Source organism: Nycticebus coucang, chromosome 4 (genome assembly GCF_027406575.1).
Source record: "Nycticebus coucang isolate mNycCou1 chromosome 4, mNycCou1.pri, whole genome shotgun sequence".
Taxonomy (NCBI): Eukaryota; Metazoa; Chordata; class Mammalia; order Primates; family Lorisidae; genus Nycticebus; species Nycticebus coucang.
The window spans coordinates 124,995,786-125,021,731 of record NC_069783.1 but is presented as its reverse complement, the minus strand read 5'-3'; the positions used below and the strand labels follow the sequence as shown (position 1 = coordinate 125,021,731).

The 25,946-nt window shown below is 43.7% G+C and overlaps 2 protein-coding genes across 15 annotated transcripts in view; one reads left to right on the top strand and one right to left on the bottom strand.

The window, feature by feature from the left end:
- GIT2 (GIT ArfGAP 2) overlaps positions 1-8,012 on the bottom strand; it is a 55,901-nt gene extending 47,889 nt beyond the window's left edge. For 10 of the 12 annotated variants that reach the window (XM_053590036.1, XM_053590040.1, XM_053590041.1 and 7 more), the window contains exons 1-2: positions 7,810-8,006; positions 1,998-2,131 (exon numbers count right to left, since the gene is read on the bottom strand). In XM_053590036.1, the coding sequence (XP_053446011.1) occupies positions 1,998-2,131; positions 7,810-7,861 (186 nt within the window). In that variant the 5' untranslated portion in view covers positions 7,862-8,006. Of the gene's footprint in view, positions 1-1,997; positions 2,132-7,809 lie in introns of all 12 variants that reach the window. The other 2 variants (XM_053590033.1, XM_053590035.1) reach the window with 2 other exon arrangements.
- Positions 8,013-13,152: 5,140 nt separating this feature from the next.
- ANKRD13A (ankyrin repeat domain 13A) overlaps positions 13,153-25,946 on the top strand; it is a 41,253-nt gene continuing 28,459 nt past the window's right edge. Inside the window, exons 1-2 of one of the 3 annotated variants that reach the window (XM_053590048.1) lie at positions 13,153-13,172; positions 25,760-25,892. Coding sequence is in view for 2 of the 3 variants with exons in the window: in XM_053590047.1 (XP_053446022.1) it covers positions 13,599-13,694; positions 25,760-25,892 (229 nt within the window). In the remaining variant the exon portion in view is untranslated. Of the gene's footprint in view, positions 13,173-13,311; positions 13,695-25,759; positions 25,893-25,946 lie in introns of those variants that run through there. The other 2 variants (XM_053590047.1, XM_053590046.1) reach the window with 2 other exon arrangements.

Sequence of the window (25,946 nt, the reverse complement as noted above, 5' to 3'; positions counted from 1 at the left end):
CTGAGGCAAGAGAATCGCCTAAACCCAGGAGTTGGAGGTTGCTGTGAGCTGTGATGTCATTGTACTCTACCAAGGGTGATAAAGTGAGACTCTGTTTCTAAAAAAAAAAAAAAAAAAGTCTTAAAACTTTTATTAGCAGTTATGGTTTCATGTGCCATAGTTTTCTTATACATATTAAAAAAAATGAAAGCATTAAAATAAATATTTGAGGGTAGGCACAGTGGCTTGTGCCTGTAATCATAGCACTCTGGGAAGCTGAGGCAGGTGGACTGCCTGAGCTCACAGGTTTGAGACCAGCCTGAGCAAGAGCAAGACCAAACTCTAAAAATAGCCAGGTGCTGTGGTGGGCGCCTGTAGTCCCAGCTACTGGGGAGGCTGAGGCAAGAGAATCACTTGAGCCCAAGAGTTTGAAGTTGCTGTGAGCTATGATGCCATAGCACTTGACCCAGGGCAACAGAATGAGACTGTCTTAAAAAATAAATAAATAAATAAATAAAATTAAAAAATAGATAAATAAATATGAGTCTTATCTACATCTGTCTGTAGTACCACTGGTGGCTCATGTACCACATTTCGGAATTGCTGCTTTAGGGTTTACCCTGCCACTTTAAACTAATCATCTCAGATTCTAGATCGTAATCTGGCTATATAAGCACAGACAGACCTGACAGTGGTAAACACCCTCTTTCACATGAAAATGAGCTGTTAGAAATGTTTAAGCAAAAGTTACTGGGCGGCGCCTGTGGCTCAGTGAGTAGGGTGCCGGCCCCATATGCCGAGGGTGGTGGGTTCAAACCCAGCCCCGGCCAAACTGCAACAACAACAAAAATAAACAAAAAAATAGCCGGGCATTGTGGCGGGCGCCTGTAGTCCCAGCTGCTCAGGAGGCTGAGGCAAGAGAATCGCGTAAGCCCAAGAGTTAAAGGTTGCTGTGAGCCGTGTGACGCCACGGCACTCTACCCGAGGGTGGTACAGTGAGACTCTGTCTCTACCAAAAAAAAAAAAGTTACTAATACATCATGTCTCCTAATTTTATTTCAAGTCATGAGGCCTGAAACAGCTCCATCTGTTTTTTATATTAGTAGAGATAGTTTCACAACACTGATCCAAACCCACTTGTCCCTTGGTTCATATTAACAAGTTTTAGGGACGTGTTGTACAGCTGCCATAGATTTATTGAAGCATATACTCAAGACAAATGAAGGCAAAATACATGCTTAATCCTAAATTCCCATAGAATCTAAAGAATGTGTACCCCCAAAGAGAAGTACAAGTAACTTAATATTGGACCCAAAATAAAACAAAGAGCCTATAACACTTAACAGAGTGTTAGGCATGCAATCAAAACATGTTAATCTGGTCTCTCTGACCAGCAGCAAGATCTTTAAGAACTTAAGATATTACAGAAATTTCTGAGGAATCCCAGTCCATGCTTCTGTTAAAGCAGTACAAAATTTTCTAAAGGTATTAACAGGAACTTAGGAATAAATACATTAATGAAAAGTTTCTCAGAAAGTGGCTTTTGGAAATAGTTACGGTACATGGAAAAGATGGACTACTTAAAAACAGTTGCTGGTTACAGTGTAGAAGGTCAGTGGTGCAATACTACCAAGATGTTTTAATGACTATCTACCTAACTAAGCTTTTGGGACTAGCTTTATGTTAGAAAGAGAACAAAAAACCAATAGCTGGGCGTTGTGGCGGGCGCCTGTAGTCCCAGCTACTCGGGAGGCTGAGGCAAGAGAATCGCTTAAGCCCAGGAGTTGGAGGTTGCTGTGAGCTGTGTGAGGCCACGGCACTCTACCGAGGGCCATAATGTGAGACTCTGACTCTACAAAAAAAAAAAAAGAAAGAGAACAAAAAACCTTTAAATGATGGGCACAGAACCTTTATTCAATTATGACACAAACAATTTTGTAAGATTTAAGAGGTATAACAGGAGAAATTTTAGCTGCTAAAACAAACTATAAACTGTGAGAAGAATTCTTATCCTTTACCTGAAGCAGTGTGGGAGGCCATGGTGTGTGTTTAAGATGCCTTACTTGGGAGATATGGCGCCCTAGACTCCGATGAACACTGCAGCACTCGTCACATATAAAAGTTCCCCTGTTTACTGATGCCCAGGAAGGATCTGAAAAGAGAATGAAATCCCAGTGGCAAGGACTGGTTGTTACACTGCCAGATGGCAAAAGACGACTGAGGTTTAGTTTTTCAGAAAAACAAGACATTTTTGTTGTTCAGTTGACATTTTATTGTCAAACTATCAAACTGATAATGTTGTCTGATGATACTACCTACCTTGACTTATCAGATACAATGTTAACCAAGGCTAAAAAACGTGACTTAGAGCCATGAATAGTTGCCTTCTTCCTGGTTCAGAGCCAATTTGTAGCCCTAATGTGGATCTACCATCTCAGACACATGCTTTAATATTCAACAAATTGAGAGGGTACAGGTGAATCATTTCAAATCCAGCTCCACAAACAGCAAGATAAATTTTGACAGTGAATTATCCACTTAGCATTATCTAAAGTAAATGGTGAAAAATGCTGTCCAAGTCCACTGCTACAAATCTACATGGCTGTATGTTGAGTAGAAAGCGGCAAGTGACAACTAAAAAATTGCTCAGGTGCCATGTCTTTGAGGACTGGGAAAACTGGCCTCTTCTACCAGGAAATGTTCTATGATATCCATTAATTGTTTTTCAAAATTATTAAGTCCAGGCTAGGCACCCATAACACAGTGGGTAGGGCACCAGCCACATACACCAAGAGTGGTGGGTTCAAATCCAGCCCAGGCCTGCTAAACAACAATAACAACAGCAACAAAAAATAGCCGGGCGTTCTGGTGGGCGCCTGTGGTCCCAGCTACTTGGGAGGCTAAAGCAAGAGAATCGCCTAAGCCCAGGAGTTGGAGGTTGCTGTGAACTGTGATGCCATGGCACTCTACCCAGGGCCACAGCTTAAGGATCTGTCTCAAAAAAAAAAAAAAAAAAAAAAAAAAAAGAAAATTATTAAGTCCAGTCCTGTAACTAATTTGAAAGAAAAGAAGTGGCACTAACAGTGGCTTCACAGAGGCAAAGATGCAAAATAAAAAAGAGTAATGTTTTTTGGTGTATGTATAATACCTTTTTTTTCCTTTGAAGTCACAGAGCTTATCCTTTGAGACAAGGAATAATTCATACTTGGTAAAGAGGACAAATCTAGATAAGCAAACTTAGCAGTTAGAAACCCTAAATAAAGAAAGACCTTCTGGGCGGCACCTGTGGCTCAGCGGGTAGGGCGCCGGCCCCATATGCCGAGGGTGGCGGGTTCAAGCCCAGCCCCGGCCAAACTGCAACGGAAAAATAGCCGGGCGTTGTGGCAGGCGCCTGTAGTCCCAGCTACTCGGGAGGCTGAGGCAAGAGAATCGCGTAAGCCCAGGAGTTAGAGGTTGCTGTGAGCCGGGTGACGCCACGGCACTCTACCAAGGGCGGTACAGTGAGACTCTGTCTCTACAAAAAAAAAAAAAAAGAAAGACCTTCTACTTTTCATCAGACTCACAATGGGGTGACAATAGGTGCCACTTAGGCTACTCAGTTTATATTTAAAAATTCTTCAATGTCCACAAAAATCTCTAAAATGCATGTACACCATCTCTCACAGTTTATTCAAACTCTTTCAAATCATATAATGAAAAGTTATGGAATTTCCATCAAAGACAAATCCTGAGAGCCAGAGAGTGTAGTGGTTAAGAGAGTTGGCTCTGGAGACAAGCAGTCCAGGGTTTGAATCCCAACTCTGCCTCTTCTTATACTTTGATCTAAGACAAGTTACTTCTTTTTTTTTTTTTTGTAGAGACAGTCTCACTGTACCGCCCTCGGGTAGAGTGCCGTGGCGTCACACGGCTCACAGCAACCTCTAACTCTTGGGCTTACGCGATTCTCTTGCCTCACCCTCCTGAGCAGCTGGGACTACAGGCGTCCGCCACAACGTCCGGCTATTTTTTTGTTAGTTTGGCCGGGGCTGGGTTTGAACCCGCCACCCTTGGCATATGGGGCCGCGCCCTATTCACTGAGCCACAGGGGCCACCCAAGACAAGTTACTTCTTTGAGTGTCCTCCCCATGGGTCAGATGGGAATATTAACACATCTCAGGGTAGTGAGGATATAAAAAGTAAAATACCTATCATGCTCAGTAATGTCACATTGAGCTGTCCTATCTTCTCCAAATTATTTTCTAAGTATTCAGATATTTTCAAGAGCCTAATGAAATTCACAATCTCTGGAAAAAGTTTTTGATTGGAAATGCTCAAAACATTGATGTTTTATCTAAACATCATACCACTATAGTGGAGATCTCAGTAGAGTTTACAGGTAATTGAACCCAGAGATGTATATAAAATGAACTAGATTTGGCTCGGGGCCTGTGGCTCAAGCAGCTAAGGCACCAGCCACACGCACCTGAGCTGGCGGGTTCAAATCCAGCCCAGGCCCGCCAAACAACAATGACAGCTGCAACCAAAAAATAGCCAGGCGCTGTGGTGGGTGCCTGTAGTCCCAGCTATTTGGGAGGTGGAGGCAGGAGAATCACTTGAGCCCAGGAGTTAGTGGGAGGTTGCTATGAGCTGTGATGCCACAGCACTCAACCCAGAGTGACAGCTTGAGCCTCTGTATCAAAGAAAAAAAAAAAAAAATGAACTAGATTTATTTATTTATTTATTTATTTATTTAATTTGGCTCCGGCATATGGGACCGGCGCCCTACCCACTGAGCCACAGGCGCCGCCCTAGATTTATTTTTTTTTTAAAGGTCATAAAATATTAGGATGTGATCATGATTAAATGTTTGCAATGAAATAAGATAGAAAGAAAATTATTCAATGAAGTATAACTCACTTCAGTAACACTAACCATTTTAAAAAGCAAAGATGAGAAACATCAAGATGAAGGATCCCCACAAAGATACATAACAAGACTGCTTGCTACTATATGGTACCACCACTGATGACAAAGACAGTTTTTTTGTTTTTGAGACAGAGCCTCAAGCTGTTGCCCTGGGTAGAGTGCTGTGACTTCACAGCTCACAGCAACCGCCAACTCCTGGGCTCAAGCAATTCTCCTGCCTGTGCCTCCCAAGTAGCTGGGATTACTGGCGCCTGCCACAGTGCCTGGCTATTTTTTGGTTGCAGCCATCATTGTTGTTCGGAGGACCTGGGCTGGATTCGAACCCGCCAGCTCAGGTGTATGTGGCTAGCGCCTTAGCCACTTGAGCCACAGGCGCCCAGCCATGACAAAGACAGTTTTAAAAGGATTCCCAGTATTCTTGGAGGAAATTAAGCAGGAACAAGACAGCAAGAAATTAACACTTGGGCAGCACCTGTGGCTCAAAGGAGTAGGGCGCCGGCCCCATATGCTTTGGAGGTGGTGGGTTCATACCCAGCCCCAGCCAAAAAAAAACTGCAAAAAAGAAAAAGAAAAAAAAGAAATTAACACTTGATCACTTTAAGATCATGGATCAGAATCCAATGTTAGAAAGCTGGCAACACAGTAAAATAAATACTGACTTTGTATGAATGAAGTTGGGTGAAACCCTTCAAGTTTAGCTGGGCTCAATGGTTAGAATGCTGGCCCTGTGCAATGGGGGTGGCGGTTTGAACCTGGCCAGGGCCTGCTTAAACAAAACGAACAAACAAAAGAAACCCTTCAAGTTTATCTAGATGTTCCATGTCAGGACTCCATGGACACCCTCCATGGGCTTCACAAGATGGCTGTGACTCCTCTTAAGAAATCTTACATAAATTCAGTGTCAAAGAATAAGTATATATACGTTTCCTGAGGAGATGGCCTTAGCATCCAAAGGAGTCCTTGACCCTACAGGTAATTTCCACTAGGGCTTTGTAGAAAAGGCAGCACAAATTCCTAGCAGTGCAAGTTCAAAAAGCATTTCAAGGTAGCCTAACTATATTAAAAACAGGAAGGAAGTGATTCGAGTCTCTGTAGATTAGGCTAGGGGACAACCACCAAAATGATACAATGAAAGAAAAAATGTTCTGAAATGTACAAACTCTGCAAAAGTGCAAGATAGGCCAGGCAGGATGGCTGACGCTTATAATCCTAGCACTCTGGGAAGCCAAGGCAGGTAGATTGCTTGAGCTCAGGAGTTCCAGATCAGCCTAAGCAAAAAACAAGACCCCCCATCTCTATTAAAAATAGAAAAACTGAGGCAAGAGGATTGCTTGAGCCCAAGAGTTAGAGGTTGCTGTGACCTATGATGCCAGGGCACTCTACCCAGGGCAGCAGTGTGAGATCCTGACTAAAAAAAAAAAAAAAAAGTGGGAGATAGTACTCAGTGTGGCAATGGAGAAACAATTTTCTTCCTCTGTTCCATACTGGCCATTGAGAAGTTAAGAATATGAAATCCAAGAGAAAGTTTGAAGCTAGACACATGTGAATCGAACCTTCAGAAAGTTCAACTGAAAACAGACAAGAAAATAAGGAAGTGGAACAAATAACGTTTTTAAAGAAAACAATGGAGTTTGTATCATACCCACAAACTTGGTTTATAAAACCTCTTTTTAAACTCCTCCATCGCCCCCTCCCTATCTTCAAAGGAAAGTAGAAACACCATCTTATACAGGCCACGAAAAGACCACATACAGGTTTAAGTTATCACAGCACTATCTAAAATCAAGTCTCCACTTCCAAATGACAAGATGAACAGAACACTGGTGCTCAGTGACTTAAGATTGTTTTAGACATCATTTGCCAAGGAAGCCATGTTACCTTTGGATGACTTCAAACTCAAAGCAGATAAATTCAACACCTAAAACAGCATATAATCTCTATTAGAGACAGGTCAATTCAGTTCCAGTTGTTAAGCCAGACTTGATCTCTAAACTTAAATATAATGTATTAAAGTTTATGCATTATTATAGAGGAATAGTTTTTGCCTTTTCAAGCCCCTATGCTTATTTTGCCAGTGATTTTGTCTGTTTAAATTTTAAGCAATTATGATATAGTCAACTCTAGTTTTAAGGGGCTGTGAGGATTTTATACTACATAACATAATACAAAAAAAGAAAAAAACTTAGAAGATGATCCTAAAAATGTTCACTGAATCTTCCTAACCACTAAGATTAATCTCCATCGAAAAAAATGAGGAAATCAAGGCCAAGTAAGCAAGTGAAGTCACCAGCCCAAGGTCACCTAGAGGTAAAATGTAGTTCGAACCCAAGCCGTTCAGATCCCCAAACTTGAGACATGCATTGCCTCTCAAGTGCTGGCTGTGTTTGCAAGACCCTGGCTCTCCTGGAGATTTTTCCCAGGATAGTGGCTGTCGTGATGTCAGGGGCAGGGAAGCCATCTACCGGGGCCCTGTGGAGAGTTTTAGAGAGTATCTTTCACGCTGGGCAGGGCCCCCAAACGGGGCGGGGGTTCGGTGGAAGAAGACACCTGCAGCCTCGGGGGGCTGCAGACTGAAGGACGTTAGCATTTTACTTCTGTAATTGGCCTTCCTGTGTACTGCCCAAGCCCCTTCCTGTCAGGGGAACGTTCCAGGCTCCCGCCGCCTCCCTAGATGTGCTGCGACGGAGCACGAGAAGGAAGGGAGGGCCGAGTGGGAGGCGAGGGCGGCGGCCCCCTGCCCACCCGGCTCTGACAAGCCGGGGCAGAGTCCTGCCCCTAGGACGCACGGGGACTACCTTCGCTGAGACCCCAGCCGCGCGTTGCTGGGCTTCGCCGCAGAAACCCGCCCGATCCGAGGGGGCGGCCCCGGGGCCGGGGTCCGAGCCGAGAGAGCAGAGGGGAGCGGGCCCGACTGGTGCAACTCACCCGGCCCGTTGCAGTCAGCGCACACCTCGCTACTCCGAAGCCGTTTCGACATGGCTCCAGGCTCCAGCCTCCCACCTGCCAGGAACCAGAGGCCCCCGGACAGCTAAGACAGCGGCGGCAGCGGCAACGCTTCCGCTCTAACGGGTCCCTTCGGCGGCGCCTCTTCCCTCAGCACCTCGCAGCCTTGGCGCAGCACGCAAGCGCGAGGAGGTGTCCTTCTGCGACTGCCAGGCCATGTGACCGGAAAGGGCACGCTGCCTCGTCGCCATCTTGAGTGAGGGCGAGAGACTGGCCCCTCCTCGTCTGACCTACCTTGAAATATTGAATTTGGGGCGGCGCCTGTGGCTCAGTTGGTGGGGTGCCGGCCCCATATACCGAGGGTGGCGGGTTCAAACCCGGCCCCGGCCAAACTGCAAAACCAAAAAAAAAAAAAAAATAGCCGGGCGTTGTGGCAGGCGCCTGTAGTCCCAGCTACTCGGGAGGCTGAAGCAAGAGAATCGCTTAAGCCCAGGAGTTGGAGGTTGCTGTGAGCTGTGTGAGGCCACGGCACTCTACCCGAGGGCCATAAAGTGAGACTCTGTCTCTACAAAAAAAAAAAAAAAAAGAAATATTGAATTTGCGTCTCCCTCCTTGGCAGAGGTTCGCCTGGTCCCAGCACTGATTTATACCCGCAAAATCTTGTGAGAACACTGCAAGCACAACCTCCCTGAGGCAGTGGTTAAGTCAAGTTCATTCATTCCATTATTCACAAATATTTATAGACCCCCCCCACCCCCCAACGTGTTCCACACTGTTGCAGACACTGAAGAAAAAGGGGTGAGCAAAGAAGGCAGTTTCCGGTCCTTATGAAGCTTACCTTCTACTAGGACAGATCTACAATAACACAAGTAAAATAAGAATATATTTGATAGTTGGGCGCGGTGGCTTACACCTGTAACCCTAGCACTCTGGGAGGCTGAGGTGGGTGGATTGCTTGAGTTCAGGAGTTCCTGACCAGCCCGAGCAACAGCAAGACCCCCCTCTCTATTAAAAATAGAAAAACTAGGGCGGCGCCTGTGGCTCAGTCGGTAGGGCGCCGGCCCCATATACTGAGGGTGGCGGGTTCAAACCCAGCCCCGGCTGAACTGCAAACCAAAAAATAGCTGGGCGTTGTGGCGGGCGCCTGTAGTCCCAGCTGCTTGGGAGGCTGAGGCAAGAGAATCACGTAAGCCCAAGAGCTGGAGGTTGCTGTGAGCCGTGTGACGCCACGGCACTCTACCGAGGGCGGTAAAGTGAGACTCTGTCTCTACAAAAAAAAAAAAAATAGAAAAAACTAACCAGGCATAGTGTATGTGCCTGTTGTCCCAGCTACTCAGGAGGCTGAGGCAAGAGGTTCCCTTGAGCCTAAGAATTTGAGGTTCTGTGAGCTATGACTCCGTGGCACTCTACCCAGGGTGACAGAGACCCAGGGTGACAGGTGTCTCAAAACAAAACAAAACATATATACATTTATATTTATATGTATATATATTAATCTCTTTAAGCTTCACTTTTAAACTCATCTTCAAAATGGAGATAATATGTTGTTTCCCTCTAGCTCACAATTTATTTTTGCATGGCCTGCTACATAAAGTATTGCAAGAAAAAAAAAAAACAGAAGAGGGAAAGGGAGAGGAAGTAGAATATCCATCAAAACGGGCGGCGCCTGTGGCTCAGACGGCTCAGCACCTATGGCTCAAGCAGCTAAGGCACCAGCCACATATACCTGAGCTGACATGTTCAAATCCAGCTAGGGCCCGCCAAACAACAATGACAGCTGCAACCAAAAAATAGCTGGGCATTGTGGCAGGCATCTATAGTCCCAGCTACTTGGGAGGCTGAGGCAGGAGAATCGCTTGAGCCCAGGAGTTAGTTGGAGGTTGCTGTGAGCTGTGATGCCACAGCACTCTACCCAGGGTGACAGCTTGAGGCTCTATCAAAAAAAAAAAATAAATAAAAAAGTAAGGTGATGGTTATGTTAATTAGTTCGATTCAAGCATTATACATTGTATATCATTAAATCATCATATTGTACCCCACAAATGTATACAGTTTTGATTTAATAAAAATTAAGTAAAAAAAATATACTGGCTCACGATAGGCATCTAATATTTGTTCAATGAGATCACAGTTGCATTAACATGTATCACAATCACTAAGTGTTTATTAGTATCAGGATCACATCTCTTTTGTCCTCCACATTGATTAACCTAATTTCATTGTGTTTACCTCACACCATCCTACTCTAGGTTAGCTGTTCTTATTCTCAAATTCCAAGTATATGAAAAAAATCAATAATTGGATAATAATAGCAATATTAATAATTACATGAGCTACTATTTATTGAGGGCTTACTATAGAGCAGGCATAGCATATTTTCCCAAATTTTTTTCCATTTGTCCTTAGCCAGATAATAAATACTTAGCTTTGCTGGCCACATAAAAGTTTTGTTGAGGGGCAGTGCCTGTGGCTCAAGGAGTGGGTGCCAGTCCCATATGCCGGAGGTGACGCATTCAAACCCAGCCCCGGCCAAAAACCACAAAAAAAAAAAAAAAAAAAAGTTTTGTTGGATATTCTTTTTTTTTTGTCACAGGGGAATTTTTCCCTTCTTTTTTTTTTTTTTATTGTAGAGACAGAGTCTCACTTTATGGCCCTCGGTAGAGTGCCATGGCATCACACAGCTCACAGCAATCTCCAACTCCTGGGCTTAAGCGATTCTCTTGCCTCAGCCTCCGAGTAGCTGGGACCACAGGCGCCCACCACAACGCCCAGCTATTTTTTGGTTGCAGTTCAGCCGGGGCTGGGTTTGAACCCACCACCCTTGGTATATGGGGCCGGCGCCTCACCGACTGAGCCACAGGCGCCACCCACTTACTTATTTTTGTGGTAAGACATTCATAATATACTCTTAGTTGTTTTGAAATGTTCCCTTGTATTGTGTACATGAGGTGAAATCCAGCCAAACACTGGATCCAGCCTCCACTCACCCTCCCCTCTATCCCTTCTCCTCCTCTCCCCTCTTTCTTTCTGGACTATCTTTGTGTTTTATCATTCGTATGAATATGTGTTTATATATTGGTTTCATAATAATATTGAGTACATGGGATACTTTTTTCCCCACTCTTGAGATACTTTACTAAGAAGAATATGTTCCAGCTCCATCCAGGTAAACATAAAAGATGTAAAGTCTCCCTTTACATGTGTAGTATTCCATGGCCTACATATACCACAATTTGTTTATCTATTCATGGGTAGATGGGCATTTAGACTACTTCCACGACTTGGGTATTGTTAATTAGGCTGCAATAAGCATTCTGGTAGAAATGTCTTTGTTGTAAAATGATTTTTGTTCAGGGCCAGTGTATTTTGGTTTCAAGTACTCCAGTGAGCAAAACAGATGTGGTCCCTGCCATTGTGGAATTTTCAAACTAATGAGATAGGATAATAAATATGGAATGATAAAGAGGAAGAAGAGTAAGTTGTACAAGTCATCTGAGAAGAATGAGAAGTGCTAAAAGAGGTACTTCTTGGGTTCATCTCTCCAGTGTGATAAATATGTGTTTGGGGAATAACCACATAATTCCCACACATTCCATATTACGGATGCCATCCTGATGCTCTTGTATCCTGTTTTGGTTTGACAACTCAGTTCTGGGCTCCACACATGTGGTGAATGGATTAGGCCAGGATTCTTGAATAGCTATTGTTGTAGGCATGTGAAAAGCTGGATGTGCATAAGCAGACTAGGGAGAAGGAATGTTTTCAGGATGTGTTGAAAAACTTCTCCTGGCTACTAAGGAGGCATAGTACCTGTGGTTGAAACTCAAAGGATGAACTTCATTTTTGCGGAGTGGTCTAATCTGGATATTATGTATTAGTCTTTTTGGCCCTAACCCAAAATGTAAATGGTTAGCTTAAAAATGATATACATGGGCTTGGAGCCTGTGGCTTAAGTGGCTAAGGTGCCAGCCACATACACCTGAGTTGGTGGGTTCGAATCCAGCCCCGGCCTGTATACAATGACAGCTGCAACCAAAAAATAGCCGGGCTTATGGCTGGTGCCTGTAGTCCCAGCTACTTGGGAGGTGGAGGCAGAAGGATTACTTAAGCCCAGGAGTTGGAGTTTGCTGTGAGCTGTGATGCCACGGCTCTCTACCCAGGGCAACAGCTTGAGGCTCTGTCTCAAAAAAAAAAGACATACATGAACTAGATCACCACCATAGATAGCTTTGCCTCCTAACCATAACCCAGTTTGGAGTTCAGATAGAACAGTGGTTCTGAACTGGGGGCAATTTTTTTCCCTAAGGGATCCTTGCCAAGGTCTAGAGATATGTTTTGGGGAATGCTACTGGCAATGAAAACTGCTCATCCTCCAAAGGACAACAAGGAAGGACAATTCCCACACAAGGAATTATCCAATTCAAAGTGTTCACAGTTTGAGAAATTCTGAGATATAACTTTCCCCTATTGGGCATATATATATATATATATATATTTTTTTTTTTTTTTTTGAGACAGAGTTTCACTATGGTGCCCTCAATAGAGAGCTGTACCGTCACAGCTCACAGCAACCTCTAACTCTTGGGCTTAAGCGATTCTCTTGCCTTATCCCTCCAGTAGCTGAGACTACAGGCGCCTGCCACAATGCCCGGCTACTTTTTGTTGTGGTTGCTATTGTTTGGCAGGCCTGGGTTCCAACCTGCCAGCCCCAGTGTATGTGGCCGGCGCCCTAGCCGCTGAGTGCCGAGGTATTGTGCAAATATTGTACTGGAAGCCACTTCTTCAGGATTTACAGTTCCTTCTTTAAAATTGTTTTGGTGTTAGCGGGCAGGGTAGCTCACACCTGTAAACCTAGCACTCTGGGAGGCCAAAGCAGGTGGATTGCTTGAACTCATCAGTTACAGACTAGTCTGAGCAAGAGCGAGACTTACAGAAAAAGTCTTTATTAATAGAAAAACTGAGGCAAGAGGATCGCTTGAGCCCAAGAGTTGAACGTTGTTGTGAGCTACGATGAAGCCATGGCACTCTACCCAAGGCGAGAGCTTCAGGCTCTGTCTCTAAATAAATAAATAAATAAAATTGTTTGGTGTTGCCCACTTCCAAAATGGTTTCTGAGCAATGGTTAGGAAGATTTGCCCTGATCCAAAAAGGCAGCCGGGGAGTCAGTAGCCTGAATGGTTTAGTCCAGGCCCCCGTTGTCACCCCCTGGCTATGAGGCCATGGAAGCGGCCTGGTTGTGGACCCAACCACCTGAGCTGGCCGGAGCAGGGGAAAAGAAGCTGGTGACAGGTAGAACGAGTTCTCCACGTCGAGATCTTTGGCCACCAGAAAGAGCTAAAGCTCTGGTGTGTGGGTTTCAGTGAGTTTCTCGGTGTGAGCTGAGGTGCGTGGGGTGGGGAGGATTCCGGGCCGGTTGCCTGGAGTTCGCCGCCTCCCGCCGCGGCGTGTGCTGGTTCGCTCCGCGCACTTCCCTGTTTGGGGCAGTTCGGTCAGCAAAAGTCGGTTCGCGAGCTGTCAGCGCCGGCGGGAGAGCGGCGGGGCGCGGGGTGGGCGCGGCCGACCGGGTTCCGGAGCCGGCCCGCGACCCCGGACTTTCCGCGCGCCCCGCTCCCTCCCCGCTAGGCCGTCCGGCCGCGTACTGCGCCCCTCGCTCGCTCACCTCGTTCTCTTGCTCGCCGGCCGCCGTGCGGGCCGGGCGGGCGCCGGAGACCCCGCCGGGGCCGAGGTTTCTGGCGAGCGGGAGGCGAGGGCCCGGCTGCGGCCTCCTCAAAATGTCCTCGGTCTGCGACGCCAGCAGCCCCTTCCCCCTGCACCTCTTGGTGTGGAACAACGACTACCGGCAGCTGGAGAAGGAGCTGCGGGGCCAGGTGAGGGGCGGGGCGGAGGTCAGTCCCCCGTGGGGACGGGGCAGTGGGGGATCGTTTCGCCTTCCTAAGCCCATTTCCAGTCTTCTGCCACCGGGGCCCCCAGGCCTCTTCACCTCTAGAGTCGTGGGACAGTAACGATAATAAGACATGTATCGAGTGCTTACTGTACCCCGGACTTTTCCTATCCATCTTAACCTTTCTAGTAACGCCCAGGGGTAGGTACTGTTATTATTCCACTGGACGGAGAAGGAAACTGAGCCCTGAGAGGTTATGTGCCTTATGCGAGGACGGGCCAGCTAATAAATACAAAGTGTGGCTGTTAACTGAGACCACCTGGATCAGAGTGCATCATTGGGCTCGGCTGCCTCAGTGACTTAAGGACAGCACTCACTCCTGGTTGTAAGGAAGGGCTTGGTTGGCTTTGGAGTTAGGTTCTTAATGGTCCTTTGATCTTGAGTAAATCGGTTTCCTTCTCTGGTCTGCAGTAACTTATCTGTAGAATGAGGATGTTTACTGATGTGGGTAAAACCAATACTTGACTACTTTAATAGGTCTGCGGTGAGGTCCAGGAATCAGCATTTTAACAAACTTCTCAGTCTGATAAATAGTAAAGTTGGAGAATCTCACATCCTCCATCTCCTTAAAAGCCCTTCCTGTTCTCAAGTTGCTTTGGTTCTTTTTCTTTAATTTATTGCCATCTGTTTAAAGCAGTCTTCTCAGTTGGAGGTGATACCCTGCCCCCATTTGGCAATGTATGGACAAGGAGGGAGTGGGTGCTACTGGGAGTGGGTAGAGGCCAGAGATGCTGGTCAACATTCTACAATGCACAAGAAAGCCCCTCACAATAAAGAATTAACTGGCCCCCAAAGTCAATAGTGTTTTGGTGGAGGAACCCTGCTTTGAAAGAATCCCAATAATTCTGGGTGGTATTGGTGCCCTCAGGTTACAAGCTACCAAATTTAGCTAAGGATGAGGAGTTGTAATTACCTCTGAAATCTGGTTTAATTGTTCCTGTTAGTTTCATTCATTGTGTCCAGTGTGTTAAAAACCCAGTTTTTGAATGTTGCAAAATTGACCCTGTAATTGTCAAGAAATTTTAGGCTGGTGGTGGCTCTCACCTATAATCTTAGCAGTCTAGGAGATTGAGGCAGGAGGATCCCTTGAGTTCTGGGAGGCTGGGGGCAACTACTTAAGAGTTAAGGAGATGGGTGGCGCCTGTGGTTCAGTGAGTAGTGCGCTGGCCCCATATACCAAGGGTGGCTGGGTTCAAGCTCGGCCAGCCAAACTGCAACAAAAAATAGCTGGGCGTTGTGGCAGGCGCCTATAGTCCCAGCTTACTGGGAGGCTGAGGCAAGAGAATCGCCTAAGCCAGGGGTCCTCAAACTGCGGTCCGCGGGCCATATGAGGCGGTGTGATTGTATTTGTTCCCATTTTTTTTTTTTTTTTTTTTGTGGTTTTTGGCCGAGGCTGGGTTTGAACCCGCCACCTCCGGCATATGGGATCGGCGCCCTACTCCTTGAGCTACAGGTGCCACCCCCATTTTGTTTTTTTCACTTCAAAATAAGATATGTGCAGTGTGCATAGGAATTTGTTCATAGTTTTTTTTTAAACTATAGTCCAACCCTCCAACGGTCTGAGGGACAGTGAATTGGCCCCCTGTTTAAAAAGTTTGTGGATGCCTGGCCTAAGCCCAAGAGCTGGAGGTTGCTGTGAGCTGTAACACCACTATAGTCTACCGAGGGCAATGGAGTGAAACTCTGTCTCTAAAAAAAAAAAGTTAAGGAGATATGGTACATGCCCCAGACTAAATGATTCACCATTAGGCATTCCAGTATACCTGATAATTTAATTCCTTTTCTGTTACTAGACACAGGCTCAGAGGAGATCCTCTATTTTACTCTTAGCTCTATCTCTAAGGTTTACCTGAGACACTTTGGAAATGACTAATTCTGTTTTTGTTTGTTTGTTTTTTGAGACAGAGTCTCACTTTATTGCCCTCAGTAGAGTGCCATGGTGTTACGGCTCACAGCAACATCCAACTCCTGGGCTTAGGTGATTCTCTTGCCTCAGCCTCCTGAATAGCTGGGACTACAGGCGCCTGCCACAACGCCCAGCTATTTTTTGTTGCAGTTTGGCTGGGGCCGGGTTTGAACCCACCACCCTTAGTATATGGGGCCGGCACCCTACCCACTGAGCCACAGGCACTGCCCAACTAATTCTGGTTTTAATATGTCTACTGCTTTTTGTCTCTACACTTCAGTATTGTGGCTGTCCAGCTTGTGAAAGGTTGAGAGAAAGTACAACAAAAGTCACAGAATGAAAATGCTATTTTTTATTTTATTTTTATTTATTTATTTTTTTGAGACAGAGTCTCACTTAGTTGCCCTCAATAGAGTGCTGTAGCATCACAGCTCACAGCAACCTCAAATTCTTGGGTTTAAGCGATTCTCTTGCCTCAGCCTCCCAAGTAGCTGGACTACAGTTGCCCACCACAACACCTGGCTATTTTTTTGTTGTTGTTGTTGCAGTTGTCATTGTTTAGCTGGCCCAGGCTGGGTTCGAACCTGCCAGCCTCAGTGTATGTGGCCAGAGTGGTAACCACTGTGCTATGGACACCAAGCCATGAAAATGCTATTTAATAGACAATTTCATCATCATTAAACTATATGTTCTTTCAGTATAGCAGCCAGCTTTCTGTTCTTTGGAGAGGAAAAAAGGAGCTTAAATGTTTGATGAGACAAGAACAAAGAAAGTCTTGATATATAATCTAAAGTGTGACATAGTTGAGTTATCTCTTTTCCCTGCAAGTTATGATAGAAGTGTTCACAAAGAGTTTTTTTGCACCACTTACCTTGAAAAGGTTAAGGACATTTGTGATTAGGGGAGTATAATTTATCAGCAGATTTTCCTATAGTAAATTGGTCCTTTATGCCTTTGACTATCAAGGAGATGAGGGAAGAATATTATACTTGCTAATTATTTGGTTTTGATACTATTAGTTATTACTTTGAGAAAGAGACAGCTGAAGTGTATTCCTCAGGAAGGTCTTGACTGTGGAAACTTGGCATTCATGACCACATAATCTAAGTTCAATCCCCAAACTTTGCCATTAAGGAGATCCAGACAGGGATGACGAACTGTCTTTCTTTCTTTTTTTTCTTTCTTTTTTCTTTTTTTTGAGACAGAGCCTTAAGCTATCAGCCTGGGTAGAGTGCTGTGGCATAACAGCTAACAGCAACCTCCAGCTCCTGGGCTTAAGCGATTCTCTTGCCTCAGCCCCACAAGCAGCTGGGACTACAGGCACCTGCCACAATGCCTGGCTATTTTTTGGTCGTAGTCGTCACTGTTGTTTGGCAGGCCCCGGCTGGATTTGAACCTGCCAGCTCTGGTGTATGTAGCTAGCGCCTTAGCTGCTTGTGCCAAGCCACAAATTGTCTTTCATATGTGCAGTTGCTTGAAAGTAGTTTAATGCTTTGCTGTCACTGTCTTGAAATTCTTTAGTATCTTTGAATAAGTGGCTTTGCTTTTGGATTTTTTCACTGGGCCCTGCAGATTACATAACTAGTTCAGGGTCAAGAAGGTAATAACTGATATTAAAATACAGGGCAGGAAATATTTTGTAGCTTTCACATTTACTGAGATTCTTTGTTGATTATGAAATAGCCACCCACCTCTGTGGTACAGAGGCAGTTTGGTTTAATGGCCAACAGTAATGCTGCTTAACTTGTGAACTAGAGCATGTCACTTACCTTAGCTGAATTGTTAGCACTGAAAGATTATTATTTTGCCAGGCGCTGCACTCAAGTGTGTTATGTGTAGTCTTAGAGATTTGATGATGGGTGAGTAGTGCTATGATTCCCATCTTGCCAATGAGGAGACTGATGTGAGGAGAGGGTCACTTGCATGTGTCGCTAGTGCCTGAGGTAAGATTTCAACCCAGAAAGAAGTTGGACTCTGTCCAAATCCTGTTTTGTTTTTCTTTGAGACAGAGTCTCACTTTGTTCCCCTTGGTGCTGTGGCATCAGAACTCACAGCAACCTCAAACTCTTGGGGCTCAAGAGATTCTCTTGCCTCAGCCTCCTGAGTAACTGGGACTACAGGTGCCCGCCATAATGCCCAGCTATTTTTTTTAGATACAAGATCATGCTCTGGCTCAGGCTGGTCTCGAACCCATGAGCTCAGGCAGTTCACCCACCTTGACCTACCAAGTGCTGGGATTACAGGCATGAGCCACTGTGCCCTGCCATATCCTATATTCTTAACCCCTCCACTATATGTCTTTTAGGGAAAATGCCTCCATTTCAGGATTGTGGAGAATAAATAAGGAAGATGATGGACCTGGATGTGCAGGCACATAGTTAATGGGAGTAATACCATTTACTAGTATTTGCTGCCATTATTATTATAATCATCATTTATAAACCTGGGAATTGCACTTCTTTTACTCATGTTCCAATTTTTCTGCAAGGAACATGTACTGGTTGCACAATTAAGAACAAAAAATTGCTGTCACCCCAGCGATAATGCAAGCTGTGTCCCTTAGCTGCCTGTGAGTTTCTGCTGCCCATTCCTTCATCCCTCCTATCACACAAGTATGACTCAAAGTATGCACACTGGTAGCTGTAAGGATTTTATTTTACTCCAGGAACAGTAGCACATAAAGTCTCAAGTTTATCCAATGAAGAGGACAAGCACATATTTCTGGGTGTGTGTGAGCCAGCCCAACCCTGTAGTCATGCTGACAGCCAGTATTTGCGTACCTTTGCCAACCAGGAGATTGTTTCAGGCCTTCTTTTACTTGGCAGAAATAAAGTGCCTCTTAACCCATCAGCTCTTTAATGTTCAGTGAAGCCTTGAAGTTGGTTGTTGAAATTGAAACTGTTTGTGTTCTGGTTATGTCATTTGTCACTTAGCTAAGAAAGGTCTGTTAAACTCATTTGGCCTTCTTACTGACTCTGGGAAAATGACTGAACTCCTTAGGGGGTACTTGCAGAGGTGAGTCAGTTCACTGTAGACAGCGTAGGGAAAGCCCTGGGACTGGGTGAGGTGGAAGGTGGCCTATGAGGCCTGACTGTAGAGCTCGCTCCCCTCCAGCCCCTGCCCGCCACAAGAAGGCAGGAGGTGAAAGTACAGCATCCAGGCAGCAGTAAGCCTGGAGCCTGAGGCCCACCTTGTGGCTCTTACTCCAGCCTGGGGCAAGCCAAGTAAGGCCACTGGGCATGTTTAAGTTAGTGCCCATTGGCTGGAGGCCTGTGGTGAGCCAGGGCTGGGTATCTCAGATGAAGGCAGGGATCCTCAAACTTTTTAAACAGGGGGCCAGTTCACTGTCTCTCAGACCATTGGGGGGCCAGACTATAATTAAAAAAAAAAACTATGAACAAATTCCTATGCACACTGCACATATCTTATTTTGAAATAAAAAAACAAAACGGGAACAAATACAATCACACCACCTCATGTGGCCCGTGGGCTGCAGTTTGAGGACCCCTGTCCTACAGCCTGCTCTCAGAGTTGGGGATTTAGGCCCAGCGTAGGAAACTAGTCTCTAGATACCTTTTCCCACTTGACTTAGAGTGGTTATGGGGCCACAGCTGCTGAAGACCAAGGCAATCTGAGAGTGAAGAGGAATTGGGGAGGTCTACTCTTTTGAGAGAAAAGGGGGTTAGTAGCCTTTTACTAAAGGTCCCCCTCCCATAGAGATCAGTGATAGTTTGTCAAGCCCTTAACCATGAGCTGGGTACTAAGGATGTTGATAACTCACCTGAGGCTTGTGAGGAATCTGAAGGTGAGGATCTATTGTCTGGTCTGCAGCCTTCTCTCCAAGATGGTAAAGAAGGCTTTTGAGCAAAAATTGTCGATGGGCTTCAGTTACCAAATAGGAAGTTGTCTTGGGGACACTCATAGTTAAAAGGGATGGGTATTTTAATTTTGATACAGCTCATGGCTGAAGAAACTTAAAGGAAGAACTAAATGATCAGCTTCAAAAGCGAATTCTAGTTAAATTCTGAAAACCATACTCTCTGACCATTTGTTGAAGATCCAAAGCCCCACTATTGAGTGTAATGAAATTTGAACAATCCCTTTCAGGAAGAAAGTGACAGCTTTTGTGAAACTACATGGTGGGGGTGTGTGAAAACGAGAGCTAACTCTTCTTAGCACTTACTGTGGTGTCAACCATCATGCTAAGTTAAGGCCCTTACCCTTGAAAGAACTGTAAGGTAGGTGTTTTTCATTGTTCCCATTTTACAATTGAACAAACTGAAGCTCAGGAGAAATTAAGCAACTTGTCAAACATTATGCAGATGATAGATTAGTTTTATGTATTATATATAAACACATACAGTGAGTTTTTTTTTTAGAAAACATCTTTATTGAGAGATAGTTCACTTACCAGTCTACCCATTTAAAGTGTACTATTCAATGGTTCTTAGTATGTTTGCTGAGTTGTGCAACTATCACCACTGTCAAATTCCAGAACGTTTTCATCACCCAAAAAGAAATCCCAAACTCCTACTAGTCATTCCTCATTTCTCTCCAACCCTTTCAGTCCTAGTCAGCCACTAGTCTACTTTCTGTCTCTATAGATTTTATACAAACAGAATCATATAATATGTGGCCTTTTGTGTCTGGCTTCTTTCCTTTAGCATCCTGTTTTCAAGGCTCATCCATGTTGTGGCATGTATCAGTACTTTTTTCCTTTTTATGACTCAATATATTCCATTGTATGGAAATACTATATTTTGTTTATTCATTTGTCAGTTGATGAACATTTGGGTTGTTTCCACTTTTTGGCAATTATAAATAATGTTGCTACGCATATTTATAAGTTTTTTTGTATGGGTGTATGTTTTCATATTTCTTGGGTATATACTTTGGAGAGAAATTGGTGAGTCATGGTTATTTGATTGTGTTGCTTTGTGTACTAAGTTTTGAAATTGGCAAGTGTGAGTTCTTGGACTTTGCTCTTCTTTGTCGCCCTCAGTAGAGTGCTGTGGAGTCACAGTTCACAGCAGCCTCCAGCTCTTGGGCTTATGCAATTCTCTTGTCTCAGCCTCCCAAGTAGCTGGGACTACAGGCGCCTGCCAAACGCCTGGCTATTTTTTGTTGCAGTTTGGACAGGGCTGAGTTTGGACACGCCACCCTCAGTACCTGGGGTCGGTGCCCTACTCACTGAACCACAGGCACTGCCCAGTTCCTTGGATTTCTATATGAATTTTAGGATCAGTGTGTCAATTTCTTTAAAAGCCCAAAGAGATTTTGAGATTTTGATAGGAATTGCATTGAATCTATACCTGTTTGAAGAATACTGTCATTTTAACAATACTGTATCTTCTGAACCATGACATAGGATGTTTTAAAACCTATTTAAATCTTTAATTTCTTTTACAAGTATAAAATTTATTATTCTATGGGCCCAGCACACTACCTCTGTGTAACTGTGCTATCTAGCTTTGTACTTTTAAGAAATTTATTCCTAAGCTGGGCACAATGGCTGACGCCTATAATCCTAGCACTCTGGGAGGCCGAGGCGGGTGGATTGTTTGAGCTCATGAGTTCAAGATCAGCCTGAGCAAAAGCGAGACCCTGTCTCTACTAAAAAAACTGAGGCAAGAGGATCATTGAGCCCTACTTGGAGGTTGCTGTGAGCTATGGTGCCATGCCACTCCACCCAGGGTGACAGCTTGAAATTCCGTCTCAAAAAAAAAAAAAAAAAAAATTGGGGCAGTGCCTGTGACTCAGAGGAGTAGGGCATGTGCCGGAGTTGGCGGGTTCAAACCCAGCCAGAAACTGCAGAAAAAAAAATTATTCCTAAATTTTTATTATTTTTGATGCTATCATAAATGGAGTTGTTTATTACAAGTACATAGACATACAGTTGATTTTTGTATATTGATTTGTAGCCTGCAACTTCATTGAACTCATTTAATAGTTCTAATAGTTCTTTAGGATTTTCTATATAGAAAAAGCACATCATCTTCTGGATAGAGGTGGTTTCAATTCTTCCTTTCCTATCTGGATACTTTTTCTTTCTTTCTTTTTTTTTTTTTTTTTTTGAGATAGAGCCTTAAGCTGTTGCCCTGAATAGAGAGCTGTGGCATCACAGCTCACAGCAACCTCCAACTCCTGGGCTCAAGCAATTCTTCTGCCTCTGCCTCCCAAGTAGCTGGGACTACAGGCGCCTGCCACATTGCTCAGTTATGTTTTGGTTGCAGCCATCGTTGTTTGGCGGGTCCAGGCTGGATTCAAACCCGCCAGCTCAGTTGTATGTGGCTGGCACCTTAGCCGCTTGAGCCACAGGTGCCGAGCCGACACTTTTTCTTTCTTTCCTCCTTTTTTTCTTTTTTGCCCATTTGCCCTCCTTAGAACCTCTAGTACAGTGTTTTTGAACCTTTTTTATCTCAGTGTTGATAAAACCTGAACCCTAGAGTTAAATTTCTGTAGCACACTTTTACATCGATCAGAAAAAAGAATATACTTATTGTGCTTTGAACGTCTTAGAAAATAATTTAATTAATAATCTTTACATTTTTTCACAGCACACCTAAGATCCTCTCATGGTGCACCAGTTGAAAATTACTCTCTAGTACAGTATTGAATAGAAGCGGTCAAAAAGGATATATCCTTATCTTATTCCTTATCTTAGGGCGGCAAGCACCCAGTCTTTCACCATGAAGTTTGATGTCAGCTATGGGTTTTTCACAGATGCTCTTTGAGGAAGTTCCTTTCAATTCCTAGTTTGTTGAGAGGGTTTTTTATTTTATTATTATTATTTTTTTTTTTTGGCATATGAAAATTTATTACTGTGTTTTCATCAAAATTTATGATCTTGGTCGTTCCTTCTTGCCTTCTCCTTCCCAATAATGTATTGGGATTTATTTATTTATTTTTAAAGGGCCAAAAGAGAGACGTTAGCTACTTTGACAACCTTAAAGCAGACTCCAGGAATGTCACCAACAGCATGACCTATTGACCAAATCCAGCAACCAGAACTTCATCGTTTTCCTCAGTAAAGTTCAAGCAACCATCGTTGGGTATAAACGCTGTGATTTTCTTGCCATTCTTGATCAGCTGGACCCTGACACACTTCCTGATGGCAGAATTTGGCTGTTTGGCTTCAACTCCTGCTTTTTCCAACACAATCCCCTTTGTATGGGAAGCACCTCAAAAAGGGTTGGCCTTCAGGTCTGTGCCCAGATGGGCCTTCTTGTACTGTTTATCATGCCACTTCTGGTCTCGTCTGTGACTACGGAGCTTCCTAGCAGTTTGGAGCCCATGACTCTTGCCCATCCTGCCGGCACCGCGGGCCTACGCAAAAGTGAGAGGGTTTTTTAATTTCTCCCAACATGAATGGGTGTTGGATTTTGTCAGATGCTTTTTCTGCTTCTGTTTGGATGATCTTGTATTTTTTGTTTTATCCTATTGCCTTAATTGATTATCAGATGTTAAAACACTCTTGGATTTGTAGCATAAATCTCACTTGATCGTAGTGTATAACAACACTTTTTATGTGTTGCTAAATTTAGTTTGCTAGTATGTTAGTGAGGATTTTTGCATCTTTCTTTTTTTCTTTGAGATAGGATCTTGCTCTGTTGTCTAGGCTCGAGTGTAGTGATCAGATCATAGCTCATTACAGCCTTAACCTCCTGGGCTCAAGAGATCCTCTTGCCACTGCCTACCAAGTAACTGGGTCTACAGGCATGTACCACCATGGATTTTTGCTATCTATATTGATAAAAGATATTAGTCTGTTGTTTTCTTTTCTTGTCATCAGATGAATACTGGGTTCACAAAATAAGTTGGAAAGTTTTCCTTCCTCTTCTGTTTCTTGAAAGTGTTTGTGAAGAATTGGTATTAATTTTTTAAATGTTTGATAGATTTCATCAGTGAAGCCATTTGGGCCTGCCCTTTTTTGGTGGGTACTTTTTAAATTGCTGATTCTATCTCTTGTTATAATTTTATTATGATTTAATATTTCTTCTTGAGTCAGTTTTTCCAGTTTGTGTCTCTCTAGGAATTTGTCTTTGTCATCTAAGTTATCTAATTTGTTGGCATATAGTCAGTTGGTAGTTTTCTTTTATAATCCTGTTTATTTCTGTAGAGTTGCTAATAATATTCCATCTTTCATTCCTGATTTTAGTAATTGAGTCTTCTCTTTCTTTTTTCTTGGTCAGTCTGTTTGTCAATTTTGTTGACATTTTCAAAGAACCATTGGTTTTTTGAAAATATCAACAAAATTGAGCCATAAACATGTGCTGCTCTGTGGTTTATATATATGTTTTTCCCTGTGGTCCAAAATAGGAAAAAAATTAATGTATTGGGATTTATTTATTTATTTATTGATTGATTGATTGAGACAGAACCTCAAGCTGTTGCCCTGGGTTGTGCTGCACAGCTCACAGCAACCTCCAACTCCTTGCTTCAGCAATTCTCTTGCCTCAGCCTCCCAAGTAGCTGGGACTACAGGTGCCCGCCACAACGCCTGGCTGTTTTTTGGTTGTAGTTGTTATTGTTTAGCAGGCCTCTGGCTAGATTTGAACTGGCCAGCTCTGGTGTATGTGGCTGGCGTCTTAGCTGTTTGAGCTACAGGCGCTGAGCCTTGGCTTTTATTTTGTATTTTGTGTCTATTATAACTGTTTGCCCAGGAGTTTCAGTGTTGACACTTACTCTGAGATGTTAGTTTTGGTCTGGAGAACAAATTGTAGTAAACAGAGTTTCCCCTTTTCTGTGATAAATACTGTTAATTGTCCCTGATTTATTATTCAGTGTGTTAAATCTGGCACCTTTCATTTAGATTGGATTTGTTAGGTAAGGCAGTACTTAGTTTATATAATAGATGTGTGGGAAGATAATGAGTTTGCTAATTATTTCTTTTCTGCTAACCTTAAGCTAAATTCATAATTTCATAGCCGTGTTTTTTTTTTGAGACATAGTCACACTATGTCACCCTTGGTAGAGTGCTATGGCATCACAGCTCACAGCAAACTCCAAGTCTTGGGCTTACTCAATTCTCTTGCCTCAACCTCCCAAGTAGCTGGGACTACAGGTAGATTGCCCACAATCCTGCTTTCCTTCCCTCCTAAGTGGCATGTTCTGTAACTCTTCAGAGATTGCATTTAGTGCCTGGACAACAACTCACATCTCAAATCAAAATAAAGCACATTTTCTAAGAAGTATTATGGTGTTACAAAAAGTTTTTATATTCCAAAAGTACCATGGCAGTTTACTGGGTCCTTGAAAGAACTTTCAGAGTCATATTTTATAGTCAGAACCCAGTCGTTGAAACTTAGCTCCCACCAGAAAATGTGCTGTGTGGCTCTGGAACCTAATGCAGGTGCTGAAAGGAAGGCCATAGCAGCAGAATGGGTATGAAGAAATGAAAGCCAAATGTGCGTGTCTAGCACAAGGAAGAAAACCCTCTAGGGGATGGACAAAAACGACATGTGTGTTTGTACTTTTGTCCATAGCTACATGCATATACATGTCTGACAGATCATGCTCCTTGTCTGTAGGACCTGAAGATGCTGCTGGATTTTATGTGGTACTTCAGGGCACTTGGAACTCAATACACAATAACGAGAGTGCTGTTTGGGTGGGAATCCAGCCAGAGAATGTAATTTTATTCTGACCCAAATTATCTTCTGTACTTTCAGTTTTGATTGAAGTCCTGTACTTCCTATTCTAGACTTGAATGCTGATAGGCACTTGAGAAATCCCCTATGTTCTCTTTCATAGGGTAATTATAATTCCTGGAAGCCCCTAGCCTTATTTGGACTTAATCTGAGTGCTTTTGAAAGCTTAAAGTTGTGTTGGATGATCTGAGGCCTATTGCCAACATTTATTTATTAGGCACTTAACTTTATAGCAAAAGGACTATCATTTTTACTGATAGTGCCCAGATTCATATTTCAGTCATGCATAAATGCAAACCCACCTTTTTACACGTTTTGCTGTAATTAATGTGTGAATACTGTTTTCCATTTTTCATACTTAGCATTATCTCCCAAACATATTTCACCATTTTAATATAACATCCATTTATATCAATACTGGTGTTTACTTTGCAGAATGTGGAGGCTCTGGATCCACGAGGTCGAACATTACTGCATCTTGCTGTTTCTTTGGGACATTTGGAATCTGCTCGAGTCTTGCTCCGACATAAAGCAGATGTGACAAAAGAAAATCGCCAGGGATGGACAGGCAAGTATATTTTTAAAATAATTTAAAGTCATTCATTCTGATTTCTCTTTCTGA